The sequence below is a fragment of the Stylophora pistillata genome, chromosome 4 (genome assembly GCF_964205215.1).
Source record: "Stylophora pistillata chromosome 4, jaStyPist1.2, whole genome shotgun sequence".
NCBI classification, from domain to species: domain Eukaryota; kingdom Metazoa; phylum Cnidaria; class Anthozoa; order Scleractinia; family Pocilloporidae; genus Stylophora; species Stylophora pistillata.
Genome location: NC_142522.1, coordinates 33796812 through 33806526, shown reverse-complemented (window position 1 = coordinate 33806526; position 9715 = coordinate 33796812). Strand labels below are relative to the sequence as shown.

Genomic DNA, 9715 nt, shown 5'->3' with positions numbered 1-9715 from the left:
AAGCCCAGCGGTCACTCGAAGTAGCGTAATACGCAAGCGCAATCCACGTGTACCCAAGAAAAATAGAGTATAAATTGCAGAATTGTGCTAGCAAATTGATATATTTCCAACGTAGCTCCTCCAGACAGTGCGAATCAATCTATCAGGATGGTTTTGATGACAATGATAGGCCGTGTTATAGACGGCTTACCCCTCGCAGCCTCGATGCAAAGCGACCAAGACGTATGTAAACCAGAATTGAACTTTAGTCATAAGCCAGACTACACGTACAGTTACTTTCCCTATCTCCACTGTCGGTTCCTTTTATTCCAAAATTCTGCTAAATACTTTTGCTGATTTTTCCTGCTAAGCAACGTTCATGGCTATGTGGAGTTAAAAGTTGGAGCTTGATCGTAGGCTTGTAGAGCACTAACAACCTAAATGAGCACCTAATGCAAACCCGTGAACTATTTGGCTCTATTTATGTGTTAGAAGTTACCTTGTAAATGTGATCCTGTTTGGTATTTTACCCTTGTATCAAAAAAATGTATCATCAATACCTAACCAATGGATGGACACCTGGGAAGATGAGTACTAAACAAAGGGGAAGCACAAAGATCTATTCTGGTTTGGGAATTTTATTTATTTATTTTTTTTTTTGGGGGGGGGGGGGGAGAAGGGAAGTGGGCAGGGTAGTGATGATGTTTGGTGAAGGATTGTGAAGTAACCTTTGTGTTCAGGGTATGTGTAAACTCATGCATAGAGATTCTGAAACTTTGCTTATCACTCTCAGTGGGGTTTCCAAATATAATGACCAATTAACATTTTTACATGATTAAAATTATGTTGTCATAGAATACCAAGGACTACCAAGCACAGGCTAAGTTGCTGTTCAGAAAGCTCACAGATCACTCGCCAGCAAGAAGTAGTATTGAAACTGGGCCAATGATGTTTCAGTGAGTATTGAAAGTGGCACCTTTTTACCATTATTGGTGGATGCTGTGTACAGTCGATCAATCGTCATCTTGACTCTCATCATCACCATCATCATCATCGTGTGGTTCACTCTCTTAGGACGATTCAGCCCTTATATCATGAACTATTATTATTCTGTATCATGCAAATACTACCCCTCTCCCTGTTGAATACAGGGGTTATATTAAGGTTTGGAGTAGGAAGGGGGGGGCATCTAGATTTAGCCTCCAGGCACACTTGCCTTACCATTCAGAGAGCCTCACCTCCCCCATAGCCAGTCGGGAGGTGTACCCCCTGGACAATTTTAAAATTATTCAATTACAAAGAAGCATTTTCCCACATTTTGGACTAGAAACTATCAAGCTCCAGTGCCAAAAGGTTATCATTTACTTAGATAACTGAATCATGAATAAATACATCAATCAAGTCATTTTCACAGAAGGTTAACATGCCTGGTGCCTGGCCCTAATTGAAACCCCTGTAGATATTTCAGCCCATATTCATTGTCTACTTATGGTTGAGTTTTTAGAAGGACTCTTATACTGATTAGGCCTAGTTGATTGTGGAAGCTGTAGAATGCAAAGCCAGTCCAAGGCTGTGCTCTAGGGAAAATTGAATGGAGCCCAGTACTCTGAAACTGTGAAATCCAGGGTGCCCTACATATGCTTTGTATGAGAAAACTAAAATTCCTGAGTTGCCCAAGGGCAAAAGTAAGGCGCCAGGGGTCACCAGGCGCTGCTGGACCACAGCCTTGCAGTCATGCAATAATGTCGTCCTTAGCTACTCAAAGTGAAACAATTAAGAGTGGTTGTGTTTCTTTCATTTACAGTTACATTATGGAAAATGGGGTGTGTTTCTTGACACTAACAGAAAAGACTTTCTCAAAGAGAGCAGCATTTAGTTTTCTTGAAGAACTATCTTCTGAGTTTCACAGGGAATTTGGTTCCAAAGTAGCCACAGCAACCAGACCCTACTCCTTCATTGAGTTTGGTGAGCCTTGTTATGTACAGTTTTTCACATTGTGGCTGGACATGCAGTATTTATTCTAAGCCTCTAGTATGATGAAACCTTTCTTAATGTGTTGCCCACACCTCTTCCACAACTTAACAGTATCCTATTTCCTTATCCATTGAAAAACTAAAAGAGCCAATGAAAGAAGAGTGGTAAAGTCAACATGTTCTTCTTGATTTTCAGTTATAATGTTAAAATAAGTTAAGTCATGATCACTGAACCTAATTGTGTCAATATCACTTCAGATACATTTATTCAAAAGGCAAGAAAAAACTATCAAGATTCAAGAACAAGAAGAAATCTAAACAGATTAAATGATGAACTCCAAGATGTACAGCGAATCATGGTTCAAAATATTGATGATGTTCTTCAAAGAGGGGAACAACTTTCAGGTTAATGATCACCTTTCACTTTTGAGGGCACACATTAAATTATTTAATTAAAAAGCACTATTGATCTGTACATGTAAATAGGGCTATACAACTAATTAAAATTTATTTATTATTTATTTATTTAATGGTGTATCTGAAATGACCTTCTTTTTAGTGAGATTTCATTAACATTATGTAGCAGTGTGTATATTTACCTGTACTGTAGGAAGCATGAAGCATTTGTTGAGGATCCATCCTTACACCACAGTGAATTTGAAAATATGTAACTCATATACATGCGCTGTGGTTTTTTTTAAAGAAATGTATGGAAGTGATCCTTGCAGCAATGAACACTACTAAAGTAGTAGTGAAAATAAGGCTTGAAAAAAATTTGGCCCGTACAGGATTTAAACCCATGACCTCTGCAATAGCAGTGTAGTGCTCTACCAATTGAGCTAACAAGCCAATTGAGAGCTGGTCATCATGGATGTTGATTTGTATTAAACCCACGACATGGGGAATCAATTAATTTGAATATATGAAAATCATATATACGCACTGCATTTTTTTTTTAAAGAATTGTATGAAAGCAATCCTCACAGTAATGACGATCGCTTTCATTCATTACTTTCTACAGTGTTGGGCAGTCCCTGAGATGCAATGTACTAAACCTGTATTGAGCTGACCATAATGAGGGTCCCACAACTGTTGTCTTTGTACAGTTTTACTAGTTTTAGAAAATTTTTATTCTCTCTAATTTTGGGAACTTCAGTTTTGGTTGGCTTTTTCATTGATTAACACCATATTCAAATAAATTCTCCTCTTCTTTTTTAAGTGCTGGATGACAAGGCAGGAAATTTACGGTTCCAGTCAGAAAAATACAAGAAAGATGCAACATACCTAAATCTTCGCTCTGCCTATGCCAAATATGCTGCTGTAGGAACAATTTTTGTTGTGCTATTAATCTATGTTCGATTCTGGTGGTTTTGAGAAATTATTAGAGACTTGTTTCATGACATAAAATGTAAAAATAATATAACTATATTATAATTACCAGTGGAATTAAACCTGCTAACTATTTCTATGAAATAGCAGTTAGCTCGGTAAAACATACAAAATTTTACATATTGCTCTATCCCATGAATTGTGCTCTTCTTGTTTTTCATTTAACTCTATTTAACACCAGTACTAGTAAATTGCATTCTAATGGTCAGAACATTTTACCAATGTAATGCCATCAAACTAATCTCAGTATTATACTGGTTCCTGTTCATTGCAATACCAAACTGTCTCCATGGTAACCTTTTGCCCCATCTAGTCTAAGTGATTCTCCTTTCTGGCTGTTTAATTACACCAAATTGCACAAGAAATCATGTTGTTACTTGTTAATAATTTACATGAAAAAAGCATCACAGAAAGTCAAAACATGTCACATGAAAATGCACTCATTTTCAGCCAATCAGACATGCGTTCCTTTTTCATGTACATTCAGTTGGAAGTGATTTAATTGATTGATCAGCTTTACTTCACCAGTCCTATGTACTCTTATTCTTTAATGTTGTAATAGAAAGTTTGTATTATTTTTCCTTTGTCTTGAACTGTCTTACTAATAGGAGTTAGGCCATACAGGGAGAAAAATCAAAATGCAGAAAAAAAAATAGCCCACAGAAAAATTCCTTCTCAGTTTGAGAAATGTTTTTCTCACTCTACAAACATTTAGATGTCACTCCCTGTATCCCTAGTGTTGGTGGTTCTTTACTGCTACACTGGCTCACCCCCAGTTGTGTTAACTGACACACAACATAGGAACAATTTGCAACTACCTTTTACCTATCTGCTAAATGTCATACAGGATATCTCAGAGTGAGTCAGAGCAAACAGACTGTCTTTTACTCTGTGTTATAAAGGAGAAAACTTCATTTGGAAGAAGTTATAAAAAAATACTATTTCAGGTTTTTGTTTCATATGACATCACAGAGAATCAATATTACATTTTAATAAAAATGTGTAGAATTTAAATGACCTTTCTAGTATCACATCATCATTGGAACTGTCTTGAAATCCATCATATGAAGAGAGAACTACAGTGTATGTTATGTTTTAATTAGAATGTACATAGGAAATGATTATTAAATTGTTGGCTGTTGCAATAAATTCAACACACTGTAATCTTGTTAAATGCTTTATTTTTTTTTAAACTCAATTTTTTGTCACCCTTAACCTTAAAAATTATAAGAAAAAAGGTAAAAAGACATTCTCTCGATACTTAATTGAAGTTGTCTACTGTAATGTCATCAAAAAGGGAGAAGTTCCCTAAATTTCACAAATAATTAATGTAAATTAAGCACTATCCAAAGAAACTCAACTTCAAAAAGCTTAAATTATATCATGGTATTAACAAACATGAGAATCATCTTTGTATGCATTGAGGCCAAGCTTTCTTGGGAATCACCATACCAGGGTGGTTGTGTTTGTTTGTTTGTTTTTTATTCTAACAGGAAAAATCATCTTTAGTTGATAATTTCAAACCTGTATCAAACCAGGTTGAAATGGTTGAAAAAGCATGAGGGGCCACTATCATTGTTCTCAAGGACATTTCACCAGCAAGTGTGGTCTTCTGCTGCTAGTGATACTCTGTGACAACAAACAGCAGATACATGCCCAGGTGCTCACTGCTAATTAATCTCAAAAATCTTTTATTAAATGAACTTACTGAAGTATCCTCTAAATGTTTGTCCTGTAGCCCAAATTAATGGGTGAAGTGTTCTGTTTGGAAATTTGAACTGCTTCAACCCAAGCCGACAGTAGTCGAAACAGTTGATCACAATAGAACATAAACTGAGTTACAATTTCAATTTCTTGCAGGAATGCTCTCTTATGTTGCAAGGAGTAAAACACCAAACACGCGAATAATACTTTAAACATGAGGATATTATATCAAATCTTATTTAAACTTTTTTGCCTTCCCTAATTTCAGTCTTGCTTGCCTCTTTTTCCTCTGGCTCTCCAAATCTTTCCATGCTCCAATGATAAATTTGCTGAAATGAAAAGCAAATTTCCAGTAAACCCTCAAGTTATACTTTAATTGAGGAGGCACATAATAACCACAAATCAAGTATTTTTTTTCTTCAGGCCCCGGTTGTTCGAAGGATGAATAACGCTATACACTGGATAAATCTCTATCCGGTGTATAGTGCAGTACGTTTTGGTAACACTTATCCACTGGATAGCGATTTATCCGTTGGATAGCATTATCTGCTCTTTGAACAACTGGCGCCTGGAGTGCTACAAAGATTCTCCTTACAGGCTACCTATTACTGGCGAGTAACACCTTTTGATCACTGTGATAAAAGTAGATTTTGAGTGACACTTATTAATAACAACCTTATTCAGAGAAATAACACACAAACAGTTTTAGCCCACAATAAAATGTCAGTATGACAGGTGAAGAGTGTTGGCATGTACATCAGCAGTGCTCGACACTAACTTTTCAACTTACTAGCCAACTGGCTAGTGACAACTTAGATGTTACAACAATTTCAGTTTGTTTACTAGCCAAACTTGCTAATGGAAATAAAAAACCACTGGCCAAAACTGAATTTCTACTGGTCCATGGCTAGTTGGCTACTGTTAGTGTTGAGTCCTGTATAAGGTACATCAATATCATACTTCAATGTTGACAGCTCACTGATCAATCCCTTGATCATTCCTCTGTCAGACGGAACCTCCACATCGCCTTCAACTCTGTCACCTCCAACCTCACTATATACATTACTGACCAAAATAATGAAAACAAATATGTTAATTAAATAGTATATCAAATGCATGGAGAATAATTTTGCAAAAAGGGAGGTTATTAGGGTGAAGGACTCTAAATTCCTTCATATCCAAATTCTCTCATCTTTCTGTTATATTTCGTTTCTGATCAAGTCTGATGATTTAGTCTCATTTCTCCCCCATTCCCACCCTTAATCTTGATCAAGAATTTCAAAATTATGCCCTACAGTGGAAAGGTGGGTAAATCTCCCAAGTAAAAAACAAAGAAATAATTGCAAATAGCATAACTTCACTCTGACCAGTTACCTTGGGTCATGTTTCAAAGGCCTTAAGGGCAGCTGCTCTTCATCAAAGCAATCATCTACATGAACCAGCTGAGAGTCTGTGCAGTCCATTATGCTATCAAATTCCAAAAAGTCGGTATCAGAACCAAAAAAGGAGAACCTTCCTTCCAGCTTCCTGGTTGGATTCTCTATACTTTTGCTTTGTATCATGTCATGAGATTCTTCTCCTTCAGTTTCTAGTATCAACTCTTCATGCTCAATTACACCAGTAGGCTTGGTACCAGTCACGGTTTGGTCCTCTGTTATGTTTTCCTCTTTAGCAAGTTCTGATTCCTGAGCAGTGCAAAGGGACTGAGACAACTCCAGATTAGAACCATTTCCAGTATTGGTGGGCCCTGTTTGGACAACTGTTACATGTTTAATGTTTTTGTCAAAGACCACAGTTATCTCCTTCATTGTTGACATTCTTGTGGATTCTGTTGCTTCTGGAATTTCATTCTAAAAGGGAGGCAGTGAGTTTCATACATAAGAAATGACATCTTAAATAGCACCTGTGCCTACTGAGACTAATGAATAAAGGCTGATAGTTTCTAAAGAAACTGATTGGGGCTGCGTCGGTGGGAGTAACGAAATAATTTGGATATATCAACAAAGTTGAAATGGTAAATTGGCCACTGTAACGATTACAAAAGCTGACGTTTCGAGCATTAGCCCTTCGTCGGAGCAAATGGAGAGACTGGTTGTGGCTTTTTAATTAAGTCATGCAACCTCTAAAAATGGGAAACTGCAGTAACCTGTTCAACAAAATTTGCACAATCCAATATCATTAATTACTGTGTTGTGATTTTGACTTTGTGATGTAGGGTAGTAAAATGGTGGGTGTTATATTCTATTGGAAAGGAATATAAAACAAGAGGTAAAAAACTTACTGATATCACAGTGCTGTTTTCATAATCATTTGGGACCATCTGGTCAAGACCTTGCTCAGTGATGGGCTGCCCCTGGTCATAAGCTCCACATACATCAGAATGGTTCCCAAAGGATAATTTGTCCACAACCATCTGTTTTTCCATATTCACCTTTTGCTCTGTCACTGCCAGATCTCTATTTTCAGTTGATATATCATCTGTTTTGGAGGATTGTCCATCATCACTCTCATGTCTCTGTTCTCCTTCCCCATCAAGTTGAATGAAGTCTTTTAGAGATTGTGCAGAGATGAACTGAGTATCCATTAATGGTACTGATGTATTTACAGCTTGGATACCTACATTTCCTGATGAGCTTTCTTGTCCAAACAAAATTTCTTTCTGCACCACTGGCCTGCTAACTATCAAGTCATTTACTCCTAGATGTTTCAGTTCATCTTCATTTATACTTTTACTGCTGACTACACCATGATAATTACATTTTTTGTGATCATATTCCCCGTACTGTCTCATCCTTAGTTCATTTTCCAACCTAAGACAAAAAGATTGCAAGGTTGGTACACGACTTTCTTCCACACCCTCATGACACTCTTCAGTGGCATGTTTTGAAGCAACTCGCTTGACTGGAGCTGCACAAATCTTGTCCTTATGCATATGAATTGTTGCTGCTGTTTCTTCCCCTGCTATCACTGTAGTTGTCATAGCATGCCCACAATGCTCTTGCCCTTCCACTGCTGTTGTTGTTAGGGCCACTGCTTCATTATCCTCTGCAAGTAGTGTCTGAGAACCAGCATTGGTCAGCTGCTCCTCCAAGGCTTTGTCATTACACTGGTTTCCATATCTAATAACGGTTTCACAGAGGTCATCTATGACCTGCATAACAATGGCTGAAATATCTCCTTGCATGGTACTGGAAGAACAAGATGAAAGAGGTCCACTCACTATAAGTGAATTGTTGCCTTCTACATCTGCAGGTACTGCCCAACTAGTAATGGCTAAAGGGAAGTCTTTCTTCGCCTGATCCAACATCACCACTCCATTCATTCCTACAACATCTATCTCCACTTCTTCCTCCAACTCTTTTTCTTCTTTTCCCTGCTGGGAAAATAATCCCATGAGCATTAATATTAAAGTGCAACATCCAGTTTAAGGTATAGGCCTCTAAGTCTTAAGATCGAGGTTGATTAAGGGAGGAAAGTGCTCTAAAAACCATGCAGTTTTATTCAATGTTCAAAACGTACTTATGAAAATTTTATACATAACCGATTTTGAAATTCCAAGGACCCCGGAGTGTTCGTAGAAGTCATAATCACTTCAGAAACTTTCGTGCTACTGAAAGACATTTAAAGAGAAAATTCAGCTATCAGGTATACAGGGATCTCACTAAAAAACAGCCTAAATCAACAGCTAAAAAATATAGTTTGGTTTCCCATGAAACAGACGCAAACGGATAATACATAAATATTGGACTTTGAAAGACCATGACAACTTAGCCATTAGCCGAAAAAAAAAAAAGCTAAAATAATTATAACGTCACTGGTAACTGACACTGCCATTGGAAACACACCTTGGGCGAGTCGTTCGTACAAGACACTTCTTCGTTAGTGTTTTTATTCCGCGGGCTTAGTTGGTTCTTCACAGCATTCCGTTCTCTACCCTTCCAAGGTCGGTTAATTTGCCCCGTGCCCACACCAGGAGAAACGGAGCCTCTATCTCTTCTCAAGATTATCTTAGTCTTCCGAGTGAAGGGCGGGATGTATTTGCACTCTTCGGCTTCCAACGTCTGTGCACTCGACCCTTCTGATACGTTGTTTTCGCTTTTAACTTTCGTTCCTGAAATCAACTGTTTTAAAGGCTCATTTGACCATTTATTCTGCTTATCGTCTAATTTAGGTTTCTTATCTTCAAATGAAGCACGATCTGTGTTTGTGTTCTGTTTGGAATCTTTCTTTTTTGGTTCAGTCTGACGCTTACGCTTCTTCTTGCCGGCCATTTTGCGTTGCTAACTTAGGTTTCACTTTTTGTTCTTTTTGGCGCGAAAACATACGGCTGAGAAAGACTGGTAAAGAAAGTCTAGACGACTTTAGACGGTTTTGGTCGATTTTGTGCGACTTTCGAATGGTTCCGTACATTTACAAACAGTTTTGTCTTTGAACAGTGTTTGCCGATTTCGGAAAGTCCTACTCATTTAGGGTTCAGACTTGTTCCGCGCATGGTCTCATAGCCGTTGTTTGGTCTCGTCACGCAATGCACTTTCTTCCCCACCAACCAAAGGAGGAGAGAGCGCGTTACGTGATTAGATCAAACAACAACTGAGAAGGGGACATTAGCCGTCACATTAGTCTCCCTCGCAGCCGTTTTTAGTCGTCACGCAACGCTCCTCCTCACAAAC

General features: G+C 37.9%; 2 protein-coding genes and 1 non-coding gene across 3 annotated transcripts; 1 reads left to right on the top strand and 2 right to left on the bottom strand.

The window, feature by feature from the left end:
* Nucleotides 1-31: 31 nt before the first annotated feature.
* LOC111332318 (vesicle-trafficking protein SEC22b) lies at nt 32-4509 on the top strand. Its single transcript, XM_022937629.2, has 5 exons — nt 32-222; nt 835-935; nt 1784-1944; nt 2211-2357; nt 3172-4509. The coding sequence occupies exons 1-5, from the start codon at nt 148-150 to the stop codon at nt 3324-3326; spliced, it is 639 nt and encodes a 212-aa protein (XP_022793364.1). The 5' UTR covers nt 32-147; the 3' UTR covers nt 3327-4509.
* Trnas-gcu (transfer RNA serine (anticodon GCU)) lies at nt 2729-2801 on the bottom strand. The gene has a single exon. It is a non-coding gene; the product is annotated as a tRNA-Ser (tRNA).
* On the bottom strand, nt 4506-9316 carry LOC111332342 (uncharacterized). The gene is made up of 5 exons (XM_088756060.1): nt 8891-9316; nt 7327-8418; nt 6420-6895; nt 6006-6110; nt 4506-5374 (listed from the first exon to the last, which is right to left on the bottom strand). The coding sequence occupies exons 1-5, from the start codon at nt 9314-9316 to the stop codon at nt 5281-5283; spliced, it is 2193 nt and encodes a 730-aa protein (XP_088612186.1). The 3' UTR covers nt 4506-5280.
* Between the last annotated feature and the right edge of the window lie 399 nt (nt 9317-9715).

Bases quoted from the DNA above. Each gene is read 5' to 3' on its own strand.
- LOC111332318 (XM_022937629.2), top strand. From the start codon at position 148: ATGGTTTTGATGACAATGATAGGCCGTGTTATAGACGGCTTACCCCTC. The intron at 223-834 runs GTATGTAAACCA...ATGTTGTCATAG, and splicing joins CGATGCAAAGCGACCAAGAC to AATACCAAGGACTACCAAGC. The intron at 2,358-3,171 runs GTTAATGATCAC...TTCTTTTTTAAG, and splicing joins AAGAGGGGAACAACTTTCAG to TGCTGGATGACAAGGCAGGA.
- LOC111332342 (XM_088756060.1), bottom strand. From the start codon at position 9,316: ATGGCCGGCAAGAAGAAGCGTAAGCGTCAGACTGAACCAAAAAAGAAA. The intron at 8,419-8,890 runs GTGTGTTTCCAA...TTTTCCCAGCAG, and splicing joins GTACGAACGACTCGCCCAAG to GGAAAAGAAGAAAAAGAGTT. The intron at 6,111-6,419 runs GTAACTGGTCAG...TATTTTGGTCAG, and splicing joins CCTTTGAAACATGACCCAAG to TAATGTATATAGTGAGGTTG.